Below are 25,851 nucleotides of genomic sequence, written 5' to 3'. Positions count from 1 at the left end.
CTGGATAATTGGTGTGATGTGCCTGCTCTCGTTTGATGGTGTAATAGAGGCACTTAAATCCCCCTATTACAGCCTCATGCTCAAGCACCTCCACGGGTTCAAAGGCAACCAGTACTGAGTTTGTTCCTGTGGGAAGCTTTATGTATCTGCATCATCATTCACAATCAATTTTAAACTATTAAGCAACCACTAAACTATACAACCAAACAAAATGTATATTGACAAAACCAGTGCATAAATTAATAAAAATTAATGCCAATATATTATTGTTAACTAGCTTTAAAATGCCAACTAGGCCATTTACACAGGATCTTACCTTGTATCAGAGGAGTGAGATTTTACACTCTCCTGGTGGTGTTGAGTGTTGAGGTGCTTGTCCAGGTAGTCAACTCGATAAAGCTGGCATCCAATTTCGATAAACAGCCTCTTTCCCACACCTCTTTTGGGTGCCTTCTTGTGCTGCCGACACAAGCGACAGAACATTCCTACAGGCAACAAAAGATTTATTATATTTTCTCTCAAAGTACAAATATGGTGGATAATTCAGGTTATGTTGAATAATCACCATGGCTGTGTACATGGTACAACCAAGGCTTGGATCTGGAGATATCAACCCAGTTAGGGTCCCATCTAGACCGCCTGTGTCGTCCTGTAGTAGTTGTTGTCCCTGGTCGTTCTCCTTGGTCCTGTCCATCCACCTCTCCTCGCACCTCCTCTCGCTCATGTCCTACCACTACAACTACTCTCTCTTACTCTCTTGTAGTCTCTCCTTGGTCCTGTCCTCTAACCTTTCCTCGGTCATCTCGCTCATGTCCTACCAATGCAGCCTCTCTCTCTTGCTCTCTTGGAGTCTCTCCCTTAAGGTCTCTTTCCTCCCTCACCTGCACTACTGATCTTTTTTTCTGTAACACATTTTAGCACTTAGATACATCATGTAACCAGTACTTTCATTTATTTTATCCTTTAGACATTTTGAACATTAAAATCCAAATTAAACTTTTCATTAGTTTTAAAAGGTGACTAGCTTGCATAGCCTATTTTACTTCACTAACCTCCAGGGATACTATTTTATGTTTTTGAAAGAAGTCTTACGCTCATCAAGCCTGCATTTATTTAATCAAAAATACAGAAAAAAACGGTAGCCTAATATTGTGAAATGTTCATTTTAACTTTTTATTAAAGTATTCTTTTAAAAAAAAGAGCATCACATATTATATTAGAATGAATTCTGAAGGATGATGCAACACTGAAGCCCCACAAAGTGACAATCCCCCCCCACCCCCCCACCCCCCGCACGTGCTAACCTAGCTCCTTTATGGTCCCCATCCACCTTTCTCTTCACCAACCAATTTAGTAGACTCATCTGCAAAATGAATGGTATTTACAATACCATTGAAATTCATGGTTCTTGGTACCAATTTCGCAGTTCGTACCGCTTTCTCCTTTCCACAAGCGCTTGCTCGCTCTCCCGTGGCGTCTGTCGTTGCTATGCAACCATGAACAGAGGCGCGCCTGGAAACGAGCGCGGCGAGTCGCTAAAACGCGCTATGTGAACGGCCCCTTATGGCAACGTGACATTAGCCCAGGGCTCGCAAAATGTAAAAATCGCTGGTAGCCCTTCGGGCAGGCACTCTTCAGATTTTGGTAGCCTGAAATTAATTTTACTAGCCCAGATAATAAGACAATTTTTAATGTAGAAAATTGGTTAGGAGTCAAAACAATGAACCAAAACATTTTTCAAAACATAAATATCAACAAATATGCATCTGGTTCTAACTGAACTGAAATTTGTGTGACCAGTATGGAACATGAATCAGTCTGTGCTCAGCTCCAAATGAGGGTATGATAAAAAATAAAAAAAAGTAACTCTTTAGTTTAGGGTCTAATACTATTTAATACTATTAACTAACAAGTTTCATTAACATGCAGATGGCAGGTTTTTTTCGTCACTGAGGTCCCGAATGTGAGGTAGCTGCTAGGCTAGTCAGGGGGGTTCGGGGGAACCCCCGAGAAAATTGATTTCTCTGATCTAACGTTACATATGTGCATTTTAAGATGTTAATGAAGGCTACAAATTATATTTTAATTCTCAACATGTACACATTCATTATTAATCTTGTGCCTAACATGATGAAAACGGCTTTGTTAATGTTCCCCTCACAATGACAGTAAACTAATTAGTCACGTTACATAGGCCTATTTTCAGTTAAAAATGGCAAAATTCGACAAAAGTATATTCGTTTGCCTGATTATTTTTGTCATTCGTTTCACATTTGACCTAAAAAAGCTGTCAAATATGAAATGTTTAGTTTAGCTACTTACATCTTATCTCACACTTGACCGTAAACTGAATCATCAGTTGATCGCTCTGCTCAAATCACGCTCAGCAGCTTCTTTGAACATAAAGCCCGCCTACTTTTGATTGGATTGGTCATCTCAAAATATTCTGACATTGACGAGCAATGACAGACCAATGAGACTCAGATGAACACACACACACACACACAGCATCTGTTTCTGAAGTGCGCTCTGCGTGCTCTGCGCCGCTGCGGATTGAAGATCGCGCTGAAGCTGATTACAAGACTGAAGCCCGAACATTATTTCAGATAGCCCTTCGGACAGCCCGGTTATGCATTTTGGTAGCCCGATTGGAAAAACACAATAGCCCCGGGACGTCGGACTATCGATCCTTGTCGGACTAGCGACAACAAGCGCTTTCTTGTCAAGCGGCGCTGCGCCGCTGCTTAATACATTGTAGGGGAAACACTGATTGACACATGTCTGAAGCTGCAGATGCTCTGAGAACAGATCAGAACTTCCAGGGTTTGTGCTTCTGTTTAATTAGAAGCTGTGAATACTGTTAAAGTTTGACTAACTCTGAAACGGCTGTAAAGAATGATTGTAGATCAGTGTGCAGGTGTCTGGGCCTTAGTAGTGCTTCACGTGTGTTTTCTCTCTGTGTCGCACAGATGAAGATTTTGAAACCGCAGTGAGGAATCTGAACGGAAAGCTGTATCCGGACGGAGCTGACGGGTCGTCGGATCACGGTAGGGTTTTTCCAGCTGTGGTGGCAGGCCTATTTCCACAGGGGTGGGGGGTGTCACCTCTGGGTGATTTCCACAGGGGTAGGGGGTGTCACCTCTGGGTGATTTCCACAGGGGTAGGGGGTGTCACCTCTGGGTGATTTCCACAGGGGTAGGGGGGGGGTGTCACCTCTGGGTGATTTCCACAGGGGTAGGGGGGGTGTCACCTCTGGGTGATTTCAACAGGGGTGGGGGGTGTCACCTCTGGGTGATTTCCACAGGGGTAGGGGGGGGTGTCACCTCTGGGTGATTTCCACAGGGGTAGGAGGTGTCACCTCTGGGTGATTTCAACAGGGGTAGGGGGTGTCACCTCTGGGTGATTTCCACAGGGGTAGGGGGGGGTGTCACCTCTGGGTGATTTCCACAGGGGTAGGGGGTGTCACCTCTGGGTGATTTCCACAGGGGTAGGGGGTGTCACCTATGGGTGATTTCCGCAGGGGTAGGGGGTGTCACCTATGGATGATTTCCACAGGGGTAGGGGGTGTCACCTCTGGGTGATTTCCACAGGGGTAGGGGTGTCACCTCTGGGTGATTTCCACAGGGGTAGGGGTGTCACCTCTGGGTGATTTCCACAGGGGCAGTGGGCGTCACCTCTGGGTGATTTCCACAGGGGCAGGGGGCGTCACCTATGGCTGATTTCCACAGGGGTAGGGGGTGTCACCTCTGGGTGATTTCCACAGGGGTAGGGGTGTCACCTCTGGGTGATTTCCACAGGGGTAGGGGTGTCACCTCTGGGTGATTTCCACAGGGGCAGTGGGCGTCACCTCTGGGTGATTTCCACAGGGGCAGGGGGCGTCACCTATGGGTGATTTCCACAGGGGCAGGGGGCGTCACCTATGGCTGATTTCCACAGGGGTAGGGGGCGTCACCTCTGGGTGATTTCCACTGGGGTAGGGGGTGTCACCTCTGGGTGATTTCCACAGGGGCAGGGGGCGTCACCTATGGCTGATTTCCACAGGGGTAGGGGGCGTCACCTCTGGGTGATTTCCACTGGGGTAGGGGGTGTCACCTCTGGGTGATTTCCACTGGGGTAGGGGGCGTCACCTCTGGGTGATTTCCACTGGGGTAGGGGGCGTCACCTCTGGGTGATTTCCACAGGGGTAGGGGTGTCACCTCTGGGTAGTTTTTACAGGGGTAGGGGGGGTGTCACCTCTGGGTGATTTCCACTGGGGTAAGGGGTGTCACCTCTGGGTGACTTCCACAGGGGTAGGGGGTGTCACCTATGGGTGATTTCCGCAGGGGTAGGGGGTGTCACCTATGGATGATTTCCACAGGGGTAGGGGGGGTGTCACCTCTGGGTGATTTCCACTGGGGTAAGGGGTGTCACCTCTGGGTGACTTCCACAGGGGTAGGGGGTGTCACCTATGGGTGATTTCCGCAGGGGTAGGGGGTGTCACCTATGGATGATTTCCACAGGGGTAGGGGGTGTCACCTCTGGGTGATTTCCACTGGGCTAAGGGGTGTCACCTCTGGGTGACTTCCACAGGGGTAGGGGGTGTCACCTATGGGTGATTTCCGCAGGGGTAGGGGGTGTCACCTATGGATGATTTCCACAGGGGTAGGGGGTGTCACCTCTGGGTGATTTCCACAGGGGTAGGGGTGTCACCTCTGGGTGATTTCCACAGGGGTAGGGGTGTCACCTCTGGGTGATTTCCACAGGGGCAGTGGGCGTCACCTCTGGGTGATTTCCACAGGGGCAGGGGGCGTCACCTATGGCTGATTTCCACAGGGGTAGGGGGTGTCACCTCTGGGTGATTTCCACAGGGGTAGGGGTGTCACCTCTGGGTGATTTCCACAGGGGTAGGGGGGGTGTCACCTCTGGGTGATTTCCCGTTGACCACGCTCCCTCCCCCCGGTGGTTTAACCTCACCCCCTCCCCTCGTGTGGTTTAACCTCACCCCCTCCCCTCGTGTGGTTTAACCTCACCCCCTCCCCTCGTGTGGTTTAACCTCACCCCCTCCCCCCGGTGGTTTAACCTCACCCCCTCCCCCCGGTGGTTTAACCTCACCCCCTCCCCCCGGTGGTTTAACCTCACCCCCTCCCCCCGGTGGTTTAACCTCACCCCCTCCCCCCGGTGGTTTAACCTCACCCCCTCCCCCCGGTGGTTTAACCTCACCCCCTCCCCTCGTGTGGTTTAACCTCACCCCCTCCCCTCGTGTGGTTTAACCTCACCCCTTCCCCTCGTGTGGTTTAACCTCACCCCCTCCCCTCGTGTGGTTTAACCTCACCCCCTCCCCTCGTGTGGTTTAACCTCACCCCCTCCCCTCGTGTGGTTTAACCTCACCCCCTCCCCCCGGTGGTTTAACCTCACCCCCTCCCCCCGGTGGTTTAACCTCACCCCCTCCCCCTGGTGGTTTAACCTCACCCCCTCCCCTCGTGTGGTTTAACCTCACCCCCTCCCCTCGTGTGGTTTAACCTCACCCCCTCCCCTCGTGTGGTTTAACCTCACCCCCTCCCCTCGGTGGTTTAACCTCACCCCCTCCCCTCGGTGGTTTAACCTCACCCCCTCCCCTCGTGTGGTTTAACCTCACCCCCTCCCCTCGTGTGGTTTAACCTCACCCCCTCCCCCCGGTGGTTTAACCTCACCCCCTCCCCCCGGTGGTTTAACCTCCCCCCCTCCCCCCGGTGGTTTAACCTCACCCCCTCCCCTCGTGTGGTTTAACCTCACCCCCTCCCCTCGTGTGGTTTAACCTCACCCCCTCCCCTCGTGTGGTTTAACCTCACCCCCTCCCCTCGGTGGTTTAACCTCACCCCCTCCCCTCGGTGGTTTAACCTCACCCCCTCCCCTCGTGTGGTTTAACCTCACCCCCTCCCCTCGTGTGGTTTAACCTCACCCCCTCCCCTCGGTGGTTTAACCTCACCCAAGAGTCGTGCACTCACTCACAGGCCACTTAAGGGGAATTGAAAAAACTAATTTCACAACATATTTATTTGCAAAGATTTAAACTGCCACATTAAGAGAAGGCTATATTCATAATCTAATTATAAATCTATTCATAATCTATAAAATACTAGTATAAATTAGGTTACAGGATAATAGAGCAGTAGAAGTTATTTTAGAAAAAATCACTAGTGCACAATTTTATTAAATCTGAACATTAAATGAAAAAATAATGGGGATCAAATAAATGGTAAAATGTTACACATTTCTCTTTGTATTGTTATAAAATACATTGACGAAAAACAAGTGTGTGTGTGTGTGTATATATATATGTGTATATATTTATATATATTTATATGTGTGTATATATTCTGAAATGAAGCCATAAAACCCATACTGATTGTTCACAAGACTTTTGAAAATTGTATCATGTAGCCTAGAATTTTTTTTCAAAACTGAAAATCATCCTGCCCACTCTATCACATAAAACACAATGATTTAAAATTTGTAAGACATGTTTTGAGTAAGAAAGCTCTATGTGAGGAGGCGTGAATCATCGTGAATATTGATGTGTTTCACACCTGAGAAAGACAAAGACCCTCCCATAATGGCCCTATCAGGTGGGAATGTGAGGGAACTTGCACAAATAATGTGGAGAGATTAAAAGAATTGCTTTTTGATTGTTTAGATTTATTTACAACACAACATAGTCCTAAGATACAAAGGCCAAAAAGGCCCATTATTGAACAGGCTGATCTAAACAGAGACATGAACAGTCACACACCCTTGTGCCCTTCCTTCCTGATCACCATACCTGTCATTTCCAAGGTGTTTGCTTCATTTAGCATGTTCATGTACAGAGACTCGTGTGAATGTTGAAGTCAGCAGGACTCCTCAGTGGGGCATCTGGTCCCTGTATAAAAAACTACTACTGTAAACGGGCTGACCGATCTGGGGAAGAAAATCTAATTGTGATTTTTCTAGTTAAAATTGCAATTTAAAATTCACAAAACTAAAAAAATATGAGAGAGACGGTAAACGCGCATCATGTGTATTTTCTTTATTTTGCGGAAATCACAACATTTTGTTTTTATTGTGTACACAAGTAAAAGTAGACATTTAACAGTTTTAACAGTTTTGAATTATATACATGTGACAAATTAGTTAGTATATTAAAATTATATTATATAAATATTAAAATTAGTCTATTTTTTAGTTATTTGAGTCTTTCGCACTGATAAGAAAAAAAGCGAGGCTATTGTGTCAAGCGCTACGGTCGACTCCAGGGTGTTAAACAACTACTTTCTAATCCCAGAGTGTGTTTGTAGAATGTGTACCATAAGTAGCTGTTGTCATGGATTATCAGCGCTGAGAGCGAGAGTGTGTGTCTGCAGACTCTGATGGAGAGTGTGTGTTTGCAGACTCTGAGGTCACGCTAGTGTGGGAGAAGCAGCCGACTGCAGACGAGGAGCAGAGAGCCAGACGCCTGAAGCTGCCGCCCACCTTCCTCTGCGGCGTCAGCAGCGACTCCGACTCCGAGCGACCCGACGACTTCAGCGCAGAGCTACACACACTGCAGCACGCTCAGGTCAGAGGACTTTCTGAACACTGACATGAGATGTGATGAGCAGGTGGACTCATGTGGACTCGTGTGTCTTGTTCTGGACAGAGGCCTTCCCATGATGCAGCAGCGGAAGAGCCTCCTGCGGACGGCAGCACTGACCCCATTGACCTCTCCACGAAGAGGAGCAGCGAGAGCGAGTCCAGCTCCACTGCAGGTACACGTGTCCTCCGATGCTCGGGTCCGCGCTCACTCCTACAGCAGCGCTGCCCTGCACACACTCCAGTTTAACAGCTAGAGACTGTAAGAGCAGAGCAGCAGAGGGCCGTTTATCTGTCGTGTTAAAGACCATTTCCAGAACACTGCTAACTGCCTGTGATTGGCTGACACGGTTGATAACTGAAAGGAGACACGCCTGTGATTGGCTGACAACTTTGCATATGAAATAAGTACTACATGTGGAGCTCTTCTGAAAGCTAAACTTCTACTCTTACAGCTGCAGATTATCTATTGTGAAAGGTGTTGATGACAGCATTAGATTTAGATCATCTCATGTTGCATCAAAGATAGCCAATCACAGTCATGTCTGCGAACTCTCACAAATGCTTTCATCATTACACAGTGCAAACATGATATAAATAAGAGATTCATCTTGCAGCATAGACGGTCATTGATTATAACGAGAGCAGAACTCACTGAATGAAAACACACTGACACGACGATAAGACAATGAGAAACAGTTATTACTTTGGTTCAGGTAAATGCAAGTTAAGTGTTTCTAACCAAAGATAAGGAACATTTTTATTATTAGAATTAGATGCTGCTTTTTCTTTCCTCAGTATAGAAATGATAAAACATCACTGAAACCATGATGTCAGTTGAACCAGTTTCTCCTCTGTAATACACCATCATCTGTAAGCCCTAATCAGACAGGAAATGCTTTATTTGGGGAGGTGGGCTAATATAATAACCACTGCTTCTCTAACATGTGGGAGTCCAGCCCGGGGTCAGAGAGTGAGGCTCAGGGACGTTCATTCAAACTCTGAATGGTTGTGTTTGCTCTCGTCTGACGTCTTTGCCCTTCTCCAGCAGGTCTTCCTTTTGCATCTGCATCTGAGAGTGCGTTTACATTTGCAGACTTGGCAAAGACTTCAGGAGAATTTGCCTTTGGAAAAAAAGGTGAGTTCCGTTTACATCTTAACCAGTGTTAAACCAGTGTTTCTGTCTGATTCATTAGATTTTATTTTAGATAATAAAGATAATGCAGTCAAATTCACAATTCGTCCTGTTTGAGTTGTCTAACAGGGCTGAGCGAAAAATGATGAAATTATGATGGGGGTGCGGGGGTGGTATTGAGAATGAGAAATCTAGCCTGAAGGTGTAGTCCCAGCCAGAGCTCAGAGAGGGGGACACGCGTACTGTCTGAGGTTTCTGTGTGTTTCTGTGTGAACTGCTGCTCTCATCAACACACAGGAGCCCAGTGTTCTCACTTAAAGGGGTCATAATGCCATTTTTGGTTTTGCCTCAAAAACAGCATTTTTGATGTCACCCCACAGGTTTTCTATTAGATTAAGGTCCGGGGATTGGGCTGGCCACTCCATAATTTTAATCTTGTTGGTCTGGAACCAAGATGCTGCCCGGTTACTGGTGTGTTTCGGGTCGTTGTCTTGTTGAAACACCCATTTCAAGGGCATTACCTCTTCGGCATAAGGCAACATGACCTCTTTAAGTATTTTGATGTACTCAAACTGATCCATGATCCGTGGTATACGATAAATAGGCCCAACACCATGGTATGAGAAACATCCTCATATCATGATGCTTGTGCCACCATGCTTCACAGTCTTCACAGTGTACTGTGGCTTGAATTCAGTGTTTGGGGGTCGTCTGACAAACTGTCTGCGGCCCCTAGACCCAAAAAGAACAATCTTACTTTCATCAGTCCACAAAATATTGCGCCATTTCTCTTTAGGCCAGTCATTGTGTTCTTTGGCAAATTGTATCCTCTATAGCATATGTCGTTTTTTCAACAATGGGACTTTGCGGGGGCTTCTTGCCGATAGCTTGGCTTCTCATAGGCGTCTTCTAATTGTTGCAGTACTCACGGGTAACTTTAGATCTTCTTTGATCACCCTGGAGCTGATCATTGGCTGAGTCTTTGCCATTTTGGCAATTCTTCGATCCATTCGAACGGTAGTTTTCCTTTTTCTTCCACGTCTTTCTGGTTTTGGTTGCCATTTTAAAGCATTTGATATTATTTTAGCTGAGCAGCCTATAGGGATGCACCGATGCATCGGCTGAACATCGGTAACGGCCGATATTTGCCTCGTTAACTGCCATCGGCCATCGGGAAATAAAAATGACATTCGCCGATGTCACATGGGCGTCAGTTTGGTTTGATATGCTGGGGACAGAGACGCATTCGGAAGTGCATTTTCAGAAGTGCTGGGTACAATGACGCATTTATTTATTTATTTTTCTATGAGAAAACTCCTTTTCTCGAGAAAAGAACGACCATGGTGTGTAGCAGAAGAAGCGGCGGAGTATGCACGATCCGCGAGTGCTGAAGACGTTCTGCACGGCTTTGATGGGTGCGCAGGAGGACACAAATGGGCGGCGACCGCTTCTTCCAGTGGCGGGAGCTTTTCCCTCAGCGCCGTCAACAGATAGAGCGTTAACTGTACACACCGCCGCCGACTTGAGCTGCAAAGAAGCTCTGGCCTCCCTGTCAAGGACGCTTGTCAAAAAGTACGGGGAAGCTTGACCGCTCTGAATAGTGAGTGAGAGAGCGCGCGCGGTCGGGGCTCTCTCTCTCTCTCGCAGAAGAGCGCGTGCGCGTTTAAAATTTAATATGAACATTCACCCGTGTTTTTTCCCTCATAAATGCGAACACGAAAAATAAAATGAATATTATAATGTTTTTTTTGTTGGGTCAGACAATGATTACCAAATTTCTCTCTCATATTGCTCCTCATAACAACTGAAAAAGAACTTATAAATAAGGTTATAACTGTCAACCAGAAAGTGACATTAAAGGTTTTTTTTGTTTCATAAATTGCTTGGTCTGATTGAATTTGTGCTCATTCTAGGATAGTGTGATCAAGAGCCGAAAGACTTGTATGTTTCAGTGGCACAAAAGAAGGAATAAATAACAAAAAGAAAAAACATCGGCATCGGCCATCGGCCAAGTTATGTTAAACATCGGTATCGGTATCGGCCCAGAATTTCCCAATCGGTGCATCCCTAGCAGCCTATCATTTTCTGCACTTCTTTATAAGTTTTCCCCTCTCCAATCAACTTTTTAATCAAAGTACACTGTTCTTTTAAACAATGTTTGGAACGGCCCATTTTATTCAGATCTTCAGAGAGAAATGCACTATAACCACCATGTACAATCCAGTACTGCCTTCGTCCTTAAGGGCCACTTATTGACACTAGTTTCTTCACAGATTGATTAACCTTACTAATTGAACGCCACACTGCTATTATTTTGAACACACCCCTTTCAATTAATGATTCAATTATACAGAATTAGCAGCATACATGTAATGACTGTTGGGTCTGTTGTTTTTCTATTACTCTACTACACCTACTAGTAAGTTATTTGCAATGTAGAAATATAATTTCTACCAAAAATAGTGATTGATCAGGTTAGTGATGTTGGACTGCTATTATTTTGAACACAACTGTACTGTGAACTAACGTGAACAAACAATGAAACTAACAAAGATTAATAAATACTAAGATTTATTAAGATTAATAAGCAATAACAGTGCAACTATGAAACACGTGTCCGAGGTTTCGCGTTCCATTTAAAGATACCGATCTCTTGTAAGAAGTGCAGCAAACTCTCTCTGGGAGCACAGCGCAGGAGAGCGGTGTTTGTACAGGATGTGTGCATTGATGCCTTACAGGGGTCAGACGGCACAGGATCCACGCAGGAAACGAACTCTAGGCCAACAATGGGTTGGACTGACCAGCTTGCTGCTTCGAGGGGAAAACTGGTTAGGCATTGTGCCTTCCAGCGGATAACCGGTTAGGCATTGTGCCGTCCAGCGGATAACCGGTTAGGCATTGTGCCGTCGAGGGGAAAACTGGTTAGGCATTGTGCCTTCCAGCGGATAACCGGTTAGGCATTGTGCCGTCCAGCGGATTACAGATTAGGCATTGTGCCGTCGAGGGGAAAACTGGTTAAGCATTGTGCCTTCCAGCGGATAAACGGTTAGGCATTGTGCCGTCTAGCAGATAAACGGTTAGGCATTGTGCCGTCCGGCGAATAAACGGTTAGGCATTGTGCCGTCGAGGGGAAAACTGGTTAAGCATTGTGCCTTCCAGCGGATAAACGGTTAGGCATTGTGCCGTCCAGCGGATAACCGGTTAGGCATTGTCAAGACAAGTTTATTTATATAGCGCTTTTCACAACACAGGTTGTATCAAAGCAGCTTATTAAATTAAAATAATACATCAATGTTTGTTTCTAGTGGAAAACGTCCACGTTTGGTAATGCTGATCAATAGTATTGTTGATTGATTAATTAAATTAAATATCCCCAACTGAGCAAGCCAAAGGCAACAGTGGTAAGGAACCGAAGAACTCCATCAGGTGACCTAATGGAGAAAAAAAAAAACCTTGGGGAGAACCCAGGCTCAGTCGGGGGCCAGTTCTCCTCTGGCGTTTATGAACTAGAGGTCAGATTTAACTATAAGATTAAAAGTATTATATGAATGCCTGGCTGAAGAGATGCGTCTTTAATCTAGTTTTAAACTGTGAGAGCGAGTCTGAGCAACGAACAGTATTAGGAAGGCTATTCCAGAGTTTTGGAGCTAAATGTGAAAATGCTCTGCCTCCTTTGGTGGACCTAGATATTCTACAGTGAGGAAAATAAGTATTTGAACACCCTGCTATTTTGCAAGTTCTCCCACTTAGAAATCATGGAGGGGTCTGAAATTGTCATCGTAGGTGCATGTCCACTGTGAGAGACATAATAAAAAAAAAATCCAGAAATCACAATGTATGATTTTTTAACTATTTATGAGTATGATACAGCTACAAATAAGTATTTGAACACCTGAGAAAATCAATGTTAATATTTGGTACAGTAGCCTTTGTTTGCAATTACCGAGGTCAAACGTTTCCTGTAGTTTTTCACCAGGTTTGCACACACTGCAGGAGGGATTTTGGCCCACTCCTCCACACAGATCATCTCTAGATCAGTCAGGTTTCTGAGCTGTCGCTGAGAAACACGGAGTTTGAGCTCCCTCCAAAGATTCTCTATTGGGTTTAGGTCTGGAGACTGGCTAGGCAATGCCAGAACCTTGATATGCTTCTTACAGAGCCACTCCTTGGTTATCCTGGCTGTGTGCTTCGGGTCATTCTCATGTTGGAAGACCCAGCCTCGACCCATCTTCAATGCTCTAACTGAGGGAAGGAGGTTGTTCCCCAAAATCTCGCAATACATGGCCCCGGTCATCCTCTCCTTAATACAGTGCAGTCGCCCTGTCCCATGTGCAGACAAACACCCCCAAAGCATGATGCTACCACCCCCATGCTTCACAGTAGGGATGGTGTTCTTGGGATGGTACTCATCATTCTTCTTCCTCCAAACACGTTTAGTGGAATTATGACCAAAAAGTTCTATTTTGGTCTCATCTGACCACATGACTTTCTCCCATGACTCCTCTGGATCATCCAAATGGTCATTGGCAAACTTAAGACGGGCCTTGACATGTGCTGGTTTAAGCAGGGGAACCTTCCGTGCCATGCATGATTTCAAACCATGACGTCTTAGTGTATTACCAACAGTAACCTTGGAAACGGTGGTCCCAGCTCTTTTCAGGTCATTGACCAGCTCCTCCCGTGTAGTTCTGGGCTGATTTCTCACCTTTCTTAGGATCATTGAGACCCCACGAGGTGAGATCTTGCATGGAGCCCCAGTCCGAGGGAGATTGACACTCATGTTTAGCTTCTTCCATTTTCTAATGATTGCTCCAACAGTGGAACTTTTTTTCACCAAGCTGCTTGGCAATTTCCCCGTAGCCCTTTCCAGCCTTGTGGAGGTGTACAATTTTGTCTCTAGTGTATTTGGACAGCTCTTTGGTCTTGGCCATGTTAGTAGTTGGATTCTTACTGATTGTATGGGGTGGACAGGTGTCTTTATGCAGCTAACGACCTCAAACAGGTGCATCTAATTTAGGATAATAAATGGAGTGGAGGTGGACATTTTAAAGGCAGACTAACAGGTCTTTGATGGTCAGAATTCTAGCTGATAGACAGGTGTTCAAATACTTATTTGCAGCTGTATCATACAAATAAATAGTAAAAAATCATATTGTGATTTCTGGATTTTTTTTTTAGATTGTCTCTCACAGTGGACATGCACCTACGATGACAATTTCAGACCCCTCCATGATTTCCAAGTGGGAGAACTTGCAAAATAGTAGGGTGTTCAAATACTTATTTTCCTCACTGTAGGTATGACCAAACGCCTCGAATTTAGTGATCTTAAAGAGCGCGATGGATTATAGGGCGATAGAAGATCGGTTAAATAGACTGGAGCTAAGCCGTTTAGGGCTTTATAAGTCAATAGCAATACCTTGTAGTTAATACAGAACTTTATAGGTAACCAATGTAGTGATGATAAAATTGATGTTATATGATCATATTTTCTTGATCTAGTAAGAACTCTAGCGGCGGCATTTTGGACTAACTGTAGCTTGTTTATTGAGGTTGCAGGACAACCGGCTAATAAAGCATTACAGTAATCTAGTCTCAAGGTCATGAATGCATGAACTAACTTTTCTGCATCAGAAACTGATAGCATGTTACGTAGCTTAGCAATGTTTCTAAGGTGGAAAAAGGCTGTTCTTGTAACATATGAAATATGATTTTCAAAAGACAGGTTGCAGTCTAGTATAACACCCAGGTCTTTTACTGTAGAGGATAAAGTAACAGGAGATCCTACTATGTTAAAGTTGTATTGTGAGAGGTTTTGTGGGTGGTTTTTTGAACCGATGATTAGTACCTCTGTCTTGTCTGGATTTAATAAAAGGAAATTGCGTGTCATCCAATCTTTTATATTTTTAACACACTCTGTCAATTTGGATAATTTAGCATTTTCATCCGGCCGTGATGAAATATATATTTGAGTGTCATCAGCATAACAATGGAAACTAATTCCATGTTTCCTTATAATATTTCCAAGTGGCAGCATATATATTGAGAATAACAGAGGGCCTAACACATTGTGCCGTCCAGTGGATAACCGGTTAGGCATTGTGCCGTCCAGCGGATAACCGGTTAGGCATTGTGCCGTCCAGCGGATAACCGGTTAGGCATTGTGCCGTCCAGCGGATAACCGGTTAGGCATTGTGCCGTCCAGCGGATAACCGGTTAGGCATTGTGCCGTCCAGCGGATAACCGGTTAGGCATTGTGCCGTCCAGTGGATAACCGGTTAGACATTGTGCCGTCCAGTGGATAAAGTGTTCGAGACTAGATGGGAATTTCCTCCTGCTACTTCGACAGTGCATCAGACACTTCCACCTTTCCAGGATTGCATTGAGGATGTGATGAATCATTGGGAAAGACCGCGGTCATCTAGAGTCCTGGGGCCTCATTTATAAAACTTTGCGTAGGATTTGCGTCAGAAGTGGCGTACGGATGAAACATAGGACGTGCGTACGCACAGAAATATTCAGATTTATAAAACCGTGCGCACGCACATCCTACGCAGTTTTCCCTTAATAAATTACAATCAATTCTAAATGTAGCGCAGCTTTTGCGGCTTCATGTCACGCCCATAGTTGCCCATGAATAGTCAGTGAAACGCCCACAAGTTAAAATTCATCGATTGCGAAATCATGGCAAACACAGAGAGGAAAACCAAGAAACGTAACTTCACTCAATGTGAAGTAGAAATTATCGTTGGCGAGGTGGAAAGGAGTAAAATGTTGTTTGGAGGGCACAGTGTGGGCATTAATAATGCCAAAAAGGCACTTGAGTGGCAAAAGGTTGCAGACGCCATTAATGCTACAAAGCCTCACAACCTCGGACCGTGGCCGAAATAAAAAAGAAATGGTCGGACATCAAAGTCTATGCAAAAAATCTTCTAGCGCTCCATCGCCAGAGTGTGTCTGCCACGGGTGGGGGAAAGGGGACACCGGAGCTGACCCCTCTTGATGAGAGACTGGCAGCAATTATTGGGGAATCCTTATTAAGTGGAGTGGTGACTGAGGCGGAGGGGGACACTGACGCGCCAGATGCACCAGCTTTTTATTTCTATTTCACTTTTGTTTTTGAAAATGTTAATTTGCATTTCTGTTGTAATCTTCGTTTGATTTTGTTTGTTTTACACTGCATATTGATTAAACGGGTGTTCGTGTAGGCTGTTAATTGTAATACTTGCTTTGTGAAGTCTTCATGTTATTTATGAGAGGCAGTATTGCCATTTCTTTTACACAACGTTCTACAGTTTCACACACTTTCACGTTTCTTCCGCATGCCGACGGTGTCGCCGTTTCTCATTTCACCCGTTTTTGTGCGTACGCCTGGGTCAGAGCTTGCGTGAAGGACCGCACATTTTCCCGTCAAGTTTGCTTTTTATAAATACCAAATATTGCATAGAGAGCGGCGTACGCCGCCTTTTGTGCGTACGCAACATTTATAAATGAGGCCCCTGGTGTATGATATTTCCTGTATAGATACGAGCTCCACTCATAGCAGTGGTGTCTTTGGGGCTGCTGTTCATGCAAGATTTTCAGAGATGGTTTGCATCCAGATTTTCAGAGATGGTGATAATGGGAGTGATTTCAGATCGCAGTGTAGTCACCACAGACCGGGTTGGGGAGTGATAACGGAGGGACACCCTATGAATGGAGCGTGGACCAAACCAGTCAAAGCAGCTCCTTGCGGTATCTTTTGCCCTAAAACACTTCGGTCCGCAGGCAAGAGCATGAAACAGAAGTGCTCTCTCTCTCTCTCTCTCTCTCTCTCTCTCTCTCTCTCTCTCTCTCTCGCGCTCTCTCTCTCTCTCTCTCTCTCTCTCGCGCTCTCTCTCTCTCTCTCATTGTTTATATAAGCCACTCATATGTGTTTGTACACACTGCTGCTGTCAGTATAGCTTTTGGCAGTGTAATGTTTTTAGTGTTTTCACACACGTTTATTTCTGTAGATGCAAATTTTTCGTGGTCAAACGCCGGTGCCACGGTCTTTGGTAGTGCACCAGTGCGAAATAAAGGAGGGGAAGCACACAATGAAGGAGAAGAGGAGGGCAGTGATGACGAATCTCCCCGGAATGAGGAGATCCACTTTGAGCCGATCGTGTCCTTGCCAGAGGTGAGTGTGTGTGAGGTGGATCCAGGGCCGCACGATTAACCGGAAGTAAACCTGAGCGCAGTTATGAAATCACAGAGTTTTATATGCGCAGTGTGTTTGATGAAGCGCTGAAGCCCTGCATTTCAGCCCGAGCCCGACGGGCCCCGACTTTTTTACGCCCCTAGGGCCGGGCTTCGGGCCAATTTTCACGTCATAGTTCACATGCGGGCCGGGCCTCGGGCCTTTTTTAAGTTATCCATCTTTTTATATTTTTAGACATTATTTAAAACAAAAAATGAGAAGTTGACGTCGACGATAGAAAAACAAACATAGAAAGACATTTAATAATCTCATAACTTTCATAATCTTATAATTACACTGACATATGATTGACATGACAGTCTAAAGGGGGTCGCACACCGGACGCGCAGCGCCAAGTCTTTTAAATTCGAACACATTATTCTCTATGAGAGTACACACACCGGCGGCGCCTTTCGCCGTCTGTCCGCGGCGCCCAGCAACGGCTCAGGACCGTGTTCAAAATCCTGCCGCGCCACAGAGCGCCATTTACATAGTTTTATATTAAATTTACATTTATGTGTCTCAAATCGTAGTTATACGGACTTAACCCTGTGCTGCAATATACATTTAGTTTTATATTTATTTACAGAAATCAGAAAATTACTGATGCTAACGGATTTTCAGGTGAGAGTTGTCCTAGACGTGGCGCGGCGCGGCCCTGAGCTGTGCGTCCGGTGTGCGACCCACTTAACGCACGCACGCGCACACAGGTGGTTTCCCGTCAGCGGAACCAACAATTCACCTCATGTGCAAATAATGGAGAATATTAAGAGAAAAATCGCGCGTGATAGAAGAGAGGACTGGGTTAAAATCTTCCACTGTGGATGCTATTCTTTTTCTCCGCGATGCTCTGTAAGAGACTGTTCTAACTTTTCGTTTGATTGGACTTTATTTTCGTTTAACTGTTGGAAACTACTGGAAAAAAGAATGGCCATGTTCTGTGGTGCATTTTTGAGGTAAGATAACCTGCAAGTTTGTTTTGGATTTATTTAATTTAATTTGTTTAGATTGGCTATTGCTCATTTCGTTTGCGAGCGCTGTTGCGAGCAGCCTGAGCCTGCCTCAGTATTTCAAAAAATTTTACTCACTGTGGTTTAATAAATAAACATTAAACTAACTGTCTGTGTGATATGCTTGAAGTGTTTTATATCTATGGATTTTGTTGTAGCTAAGTAAAGTATTAGCGTTGATTTGAGAGGCTAAATTGATCAAACATGTTTTACTCGCTGTTGGCTTGGCTTGCTTGGTCGTCATTTTTTATTTTTTTTTATGCTCCAAACATTTGTCTAAATTAACTTAATAAAGAAATGAAAAGAAAAGAAACATAACGGACATATTTTAATGGCAATCTAAAAAATAAAAAAAAAAAAACGGGCTCGGGTCGGACTCGGGCTGATAATTCTGATGAGCTGTCGGACACGGGTCGGGCGAGGGCCTGAGCATCTCGGGCCAGGGCCGGGCTCGGGCCTAGATTTGAGGCCCGTGCAGGGCTCTATGAAGCGAAGCACATTGTTTAATGTTATTGCTTATGAAATATCAGTGAAGGAGAAGAGGCTATGATTTAATATGGCTATGATTTACTTGCACGCTACAAGTTTCACAGTAAAAACATGATGCTGTTGCTTCTACTGGCCCAGGCTTTCACAGTTATATGGTTGTATTCAGAAAGTTTTGATGGCATTTTTTCCCTTTTTATCTCCGTATAATGTGTAAATCGTGTTAAGAAGCGCGGCGCTGTTTAGTTTACAGATCTAACCGGGGTAACCACTGTATTTCTGTTGGTCCATAAGTGCCATCTACACCATCTAAGAGAGTGAATTTTCACTCCACACGTCTGCACATCTAAACATCTGAAGCATACATTTTAAAACTAATATAAATATAATATATAATTTTGTCTCATCCCTTTTCTTAAAGGTTTAACATTTATAAAAGCTGTGTTTGAGCTTGTAACAACGGTAACGGTTACATTTAGAGGTTATGCTTCTCCTCGCCATTAGGGGGCACTAGCCTCCCTCTTAGATGGGTATTTATACAGGTAGCTGACTTGACGTGTTGACATGACTCCTGCAGGTGGAGGTGAAGTCTGGCGAGGAGGACGAGGAGATCCTGTTCAAAGAAAGGACCAAACTCTACCGCTGGGACCGCGAGCTCAACCAGTGGAAGGAGCGCGGCGTGGGAGACATCAAGATCCTCTTCCACCCCGTCAAGAAGTGTTACCGTGTGCTGATGAGACGCGAGCAGGTGCTGAAGGTCTGTGCTAACCACACCATCAGCCAGAGCATCGAGCTCAAGCCCATGAACACCTCGGCCAACGCGCTGGTGTGGACCGCCACCGACTACTCAGGTACAGCCCTCGCACCGCATCCGCTGGACACTAGGGCTGGCAAAATGGCTGAAAAGCTAAACTCGAATTTCTTTCTTAAATATTGGCACAATTCAAATTATATTAGGCAATACTTAATGTTACAGGGAAAAAGTACTGTATTGTCTCCTATGCCCACAAGAGGGCGCAAGCGAGCGCAATAAGCAATTATAAACCAAATCGAGCATTGCAACTTTTGGAAATGAAATTACTGAAAAAAAAAAAAAACTTTTTAAAGTGCGTTAACTTCTGAAACAATTGTTCTTAAAATATAATTCCCTTAATGTGCATGCAAGGAAAATTAGGTTACAGTAGTGCATAAAACTGTTCGTGCATCAGTAACCAGAGAAAACACACTTCAGCACACAGCGTAATGAACTACATGAACACACAACAGCAAACTGTCATTCAGAAACACTTCTACTCACTACATCTACATCTAGATCATCAAAAACACCAGACGCTCCACTTGATCAGCTTCCAGCTGATGAACACGCACTCAGCTCTGACCGATGTGTAAGTGTGTCGTTGCACGATTTTTGCCTCCAACTGAGTGGGTTGTCGTCAGCAGGAAACCTTTCCCCGCCATGTTTCAGATTAACAACGCAGCCTCACCGCGCTGTGTACTGGATAAGCTAACAAACACAAACCGCATCAGTTACGCCGTCATCATGTCTCGCGGGCCTCTTGACACACCAAAATTCAAATGCACATTTTTCGCATTAGAATGTGCAGGATTTCTTTTTAATTCGATGAATATTTAAAAATGTTATTTTTATTTGACAGCCCCAGTGTAACCTGTGCTGGGCAGTGTTGTTCACATGTGTGTGTTCCCACAAACAGAGGGAGACGGGAAGGTGGAGCAGCTCGCGGCCAAGTTCAAGACTCCAGAGCTGGCCGAGTCCTTCAGGCGAGCGTTCGTCGACTGCCAGAGCCTCATGTCTCGGGCCGACTGCGCTCAGGTGTCCGTGGCCGAGGCGCACTCACGAGACTCCAACCCTGTGGTGTTCTTCAACATGGCTGTCGATGGCGAGCCGGCTGGGAGAATCGTCATGGAGCTGTTCGCTCACATCGTTCCCAAAACGGCGGAGAACTTCCGGGCTCTCTGCACGGGCGAGAAGGGCTTCGGTTTCCAGAGCTCCGTCTTCCACAGGATCATCCCTGACTTCATGTGTCAGGTGAGGCCGCACCATCTGAAAACACTGCATGTCTCCTTAAAAACATTTAAGCCTTTTTATGGCCTCAAATATGTTCTCACTAAATGTAAAAGAAAAGTCTTAGTTATCGCTTTAAGTCTTAAATTTGGGCACGAAAAAACAGTAATCATGACGCTCTGTTTACCGGGGTAACCGCTGTATTTCTGCTGTTTCATAAGCGCCATCTACTGTCAGAGAGCGAGTCTGCATTATCATTCATTTGAACTGTGACGGTTGAAATTGTGGGTTTTACTGTTATTTTATTGTTTAGAATGTTTCATAAACATTTTTTTTTCTCTTAAATTCTTAAAGCATTCAATTTGATTTGAAATGGGACCTATTATGTCCCTTTCTACAGGATGTAATATAAGACTCAGATATCCCCAGTATGTGTCTGTGAAGTTTCAGCTCTAAAGCTCCCACAGATCATTTGGGGGAAAACACATGCCATAATAAATGCAAATGAGCTGCTGCTCCCCGCCCCCTTTCCAGGAGAGGGCGGAGCCTGTACAGTTCGTGCTTCGGTTACTCAATAACAAAACTGGAGAATCTCACAGTAGCCAAAATGTCAAACTTGTCAGTAGCGATGTTCAGCCTTACATGTTCTAACAGGGGTCACTGATGGAGAGAATTTATGTACTGTAGTTGTTGAGTTAACTTAAATTCCACTTATGGATTTGCATGTTCTGTCATGATCGTCTGTGAATTGTTGTACAGGTGCTCATGTGGGAACTGTAGTGGGATGTTATATGGAGAATATAACAAAATGAGTGGGTGGATTTTCCCATTATAGGCTGGTTGTTAACCCCCTGGGGTCGGCTATCGCGCTGGCGGCTCATTTTTTTCCGTATGAGTGCAAAAAAAAAATAAAAAATAATATTATTTATCTTATATGCTTGTGTTATACATCAATCGATCCTGTTTAGTGTGTTTTTTTTTTGTGTATGCTCATAATAAAAACAAAGTGTTGTGCTTTTCGCCAAATAAAGAAAAATAAACATGATGCGAGTTCTGCCTACTCTCCGTCAGTGAAGTCAATTCTGAAACGCGTCCGAAAATGAACTGTAACTCAGCGAATACTCAGTCAAACAGGCATACAGTCACACAGGCTTGAAGCTTGAATTCTCTTCTTTTAAATTAACTATTTTTTATAGAAAACAAATATTCACAGTTTATATAATATGTATGTTGAGAGAGATGTCAGTCGTTCTCATCTCAGCTAATTAAGTTTTAATGTGACTCCGCCTACGGAGACCGCGCTATTCAAACGCAAATGTGAGGCGATGCATACAAACCTGTGAAACGCCCACATCCACTGGATAAGGCCGGTGACACACTGGATGTGTGGCGTAAGCGTCTCAGCTGCGTGGCGTGTCCGTTTTTATTTCGGCTCCCATGTTAACAGTTTAGAGTTTGCACACTGCCTGTGTGAGACGCGCGTCTCAGGTGCGGCATGAGCCGCATGGAAAACGTGTGCATGCTAGAAATAGAACCGACGCCTATTTTTCACGCGACACGCAAGCGTCTTGGAAGCGTTTCCATGCAAAATTGAATAGGAAAATCTGTTTATTTGTCATTTTGACACGAATACATATTAATAAATGTCCTTTTGATGTTTAAAAGTGTCTAGGTTTTGACAAATGCAAATATAAATGTAATTTTACAAAATGATCGATTTTCAAATACTGCTGTATTGAATGAACAGCTTTTAGCAAACTCTATTGCTATACTGAGATGAGGAATATATACTTTGTGTTTTGTCAAAAATAAAGTCATCAACTAACTAATGAATCCTTTACTTTGAAATACGTATAATAAAATGTATACTTTAGTTTTGAAAGACGTTGACTAGTTTTGAAAAGATTATAAAGTATGTGCATGCATATATATATATATATATATATATATATATATATATATATATATATATATATATATATATATATATATATATATATATATATGTGTATGTGTGTGTGTGTGTGTGTGTATATATGAAGAGTTCAGATGCAAAAGCCTCTAAATGCCATCTGAAATTTTCTCCTAGAATGATCATTTTTATGAAGCTTGTATATTTAAGTTAGCTATAGGTGACACACCTGAATGAATGGCTCAAGTATGCAGGGACGTAGTCTCACCAGGTGTGAACTACTAAAAATGCATGATGCTGTTGGAGCGTTTACGCCCCATCCGTATATTGGCTTAACAAACTAAAAGTGTTTCACAAAACTAAAATCAATGTATCGTTTTATGTGAATGATTAGGCAGGATGATTGAAAACTCTAGGCGACGACATCCATTAGTCAAGTCTTATTGCCACATATTTAGTATGTGTTTTGTGGCCTTATTTCAGAAACTTTAATTTTTAGTTTTTTCGATAACCATGCATAAACATTATTCTCTCAAAAATGAAAACATGTACATACATATGTGGCTCACATATTATGGTAGTCCTGTTTGTGCTATATAGAGTGAATTTACACCTTTGCCATTAATATGTTTATAAGCAACTGAAAAAAGCACAAATGTCAGGGCATGTCAGAACATCTCAAGGACCCCAAAAACACCCCAGAGGGTTAACGTACATCAGTGTTGAAACACCAGTAAAGGTGAATTATCTCCTGTTTTCTCTTTTAGGGAGGCGACATAACCAGCGGGGACGGGACGGGAGGACGGTCCATCTACGGAGGGAAGTTTGAGGACGAGAACTTTGACGTGAGGCACACGGGCCCGGGACTGCTGTCCATGGCTAACCGCGGCAGAGACACCAACAGCTCGCAGTTCTTCATCACACTCAAGAAAGCAGAACACCTGGACTTCAAGCACGTGGCTTTCGGCTTCGTCAAAGAAGGCATGGATGTGGTGAAGAGAATAGCAGAGCTGGGCACTAAGGACGGCAAACCCACTAAAACCATCACCGTCTCAGACTGTGGACAGTTGTAAACTTTTCTACGTTTGGCAAACTTCTGTTCATGTTAGACATTGTTCCCTGAACTTTTGTGTAAATGTGTGAGAGATCTTGTACATGCAGTGGTTTTATTTTTGTCCTGTTTGTATTAGACTGCATTAGTTGACAATAAAATGTATGCTTTGCAAAAAAGAAGTTACTTTTATTATGAACAATTTCCCCAGAGTTACCTCAGTGTGGATCGAGTTTACAGGGACTTTCTCAAGGTTGGCTTTGAACATAAATAAACATCTGCCAGCTTGCGTTTCACTAGTTACACAGTGTCATTATTGATGATGAAACAATTGAATACAACTACAGGAGAAATAGAGCAGCTTGGCTTCACTTTATCCAGAAGAGTTTCACTGTTTCAGGAAAACTGGTAACCAGTATTTAATATACCGCTGTATAACCAGCCCTCTGCTCTCAGGAGTCATTATTTGTTCAGTAAATCCACTTTTTTCTCTGTACTTCATAGGTAAGACCTACATGAAACTGACCAAAAATGTATTGATTTAAATATCAAAGCATACTGAATTTCAAAGTACACTATATAATTTTTTTTTTTTGTTCACAATTGTGAATTTAAATAAGCGTGGGCATCATGAATCCATCTTCCATAAGATAACAGACTGATCTCATGAAATGGCGTATGTATGACACGCCAATTCGTATTTCCATTTTTGGCGTGTTATCAACACGCATAATCGCTTTTCATCGTGTTTATCAACGCCGTTGATTTACGTTACATTGCTGTATATAAATATATATGACGTACCCCAACCGCGTCCCTAAACCTACCCATCACTCGGGTTAATACCATTTATGAGTGTTCCCCTACCATCCTAGGAAAAAAAATATTGCTCCCCAGATGTAGATATAGATTTTCCTCCGTTTCGCTCGGACATTTAACGGCGTACACATACACGCGGAATCACTCGGCCGATTAACGGCGTACTCATACACGCGCGTGGACATACACGCGGAAAGCTCAAAATGCATATAAATAACACGCCACTTGACTTGAAAGTGGCGTGTATGTTTACGCAAAGCCATGATGTCATGTTGAAGATAAGCCTATTAAAAGTGTTTATATTGTAAACCTGTCTGGATGGATTGTTTTTTCTTGCGGTCAGACAGCTTCAAAATTAAAATCGAACTGCTCTTACATCACATGTTGTTTGGGAGTGTTTAAAGAAAAAAATAATCCAAAAACAAACTCCAGCACATTCAGTTGTCAGACACGATGGGGAACATAAAGAGTAGCCCATGCCAACGGTTCAATACACTGCTGGATCTTTAATGTTGTGGGCTTATTTTTCTGCTGGAGGTCCTGGACTTCTTGTTCTGATACATGGCATTATGGATTCTATATTCAAATACCAACAGATGAAAAGTCTAAACCTGACGGCCTCTGAGTTTGAGTGGGCTGAACTGAAGAGAAGGAGCTGGCAATCTGTCTAGACCCTCTCATCTTGTTACCTGATTATTGATTCAATTGCCCCACCTGCTTTCCTCGTTACCCTCTTTTGTTTGCTTCCCTATTTAGTCTCCCTGCGTTTGCAGTCCTGTGCTAGTTTGTTGTCTAAGTTCCCTTGTGTTTCCTGTTCCTGCCGATGTCTGTCCTGTTTTCCCCCACGGGGAGTTTTTGTTTGTAGTGTTGTTTTATTTCTTTTGTTAATAAATACCCATTTGTTTCTGCACTTGAGTCCTCGCTCCTTTCACCAACCCAGTCCGTGATAGAAATGAAGGAACTGGAGAGATTCTGTATGAAGGAATTAAGGATTTGGAGAGATTCTGTATGAAGGAACTGGAGAGATTATGTATGAAGGAATGAAGGATCTGGAGAGTTTCTGTATGAAGGAATGAAGGATCTGGAGAGATTCTGTATGAAGAAATGAAGGATCTGGAGAGATTCTGTATGAAGGATCTGGAGAGGTTCTGTATGAAGAAATGAAGGAACTGGAGAGATTCTCTGTATGAAGGAATGAAGGATTTGGAGAGATTCTGTATGAAGAAATTAAGGAACTGGAGAGATTCTCTGTATGAAGGAATGAAGGATCTGGAGAGATTCTGTATGAAGGAACTGGAGATATTCTGTATGAAGGAATGAAGGATCTGGAGAGATTCTGTATGAAGGAACTGGAGAAATTCTGTATGAAGGATCTGGAGAGATTCTGTATGAAGGAATGAAGGATCTGGAGAGATTCTGTATGAAGGATCTGGAGAGATTCTGTATGAAGGATCTGGAGAGATTCTGTATGAAGAAATGAAGGAACTGGAGAGATTCTGTATGAAGGAATGAAGGATCTGGAGAGATTCTGTATGAAGGATCTGGAGAGATTCTGTATGAAGAAATGAAGGAACTGGAGAGATTCTGTATGAAGGAATGAAGGATCTGGAGAGATTCTGTATGAAGGAATGAAG

At 44.0% G+C, this 25,851-nt stretch overlaps 1 protein-coding gene across 4 annotated transcripts in view; it reads left to right on the top strand.

Moving 5' to 3' along the window:
• The window catches only part of ranbp2 (RAN binding protein 2), a 97,161-nt gene extending 73,581 nt beyond the window's left edge, over positions 1–23,580 (top strand). For 2 of the 4 annotated variants that reach the window (XM_081368863.1, XM_081368861.1), the window contains 8 exons: positions 2,970–3,047; positions 7,386–7,552; positions 7,634–7,742; positions 8,618–8,704; positions 16,693–16,856; positions 18,990–19,263; positions 20,125–20,459; positions 23,115–23,580. In XM_081368863.1, the coding sequence (XP_081224989.1) occupies positions 2,970–3,047; positions 7,386–7,552; positions 7,634–7,742; positions 8,618–8,704; positions 16,693–16,856; positions 18,990–19,263; positions 20,125–20,459; positions 23,115–23,420 (1,520 nt within the window). In that variant the 3' untranslated portion in view covers positions 23,421–23,580. Of the gene's footprint in view, positions 1–2,969; positions 3,048–7,385; positions 7,553–7,633; positions 7,743–8,614; positions 8,705–16,692; positions 16,857–18,989; positions 19,264–20,124; positions 20,460–23,114 lie in introns of all 4 variants that reach the window. The other 2 variants (XM_081368862.1, XM_081368860.1) reach the window with 1 other exon arrangement.
• The last annotated feature ends 2,271 nt before the right edge of the window (positions 23,581–25,851 follow it).

The sequence above is a fragment of the Scardinius erythrophthalmus genome (assembly GCF_964197995.2).
Source record: "Scardinius erythrophthalmus genome assembly, chromosome: 6".
NCBI classification, from domain to species: Eukaryota; Metazoa; Chordata; class Actinopteri; order Cypriniformes; family Leuciscidae; genus Scardinius; species Scardinius erythrophthalmus.
Note: the sequence above shows the minus strand (reverse complement) of the source record. Positions and strands in the feature narration are given on the sequence as shown.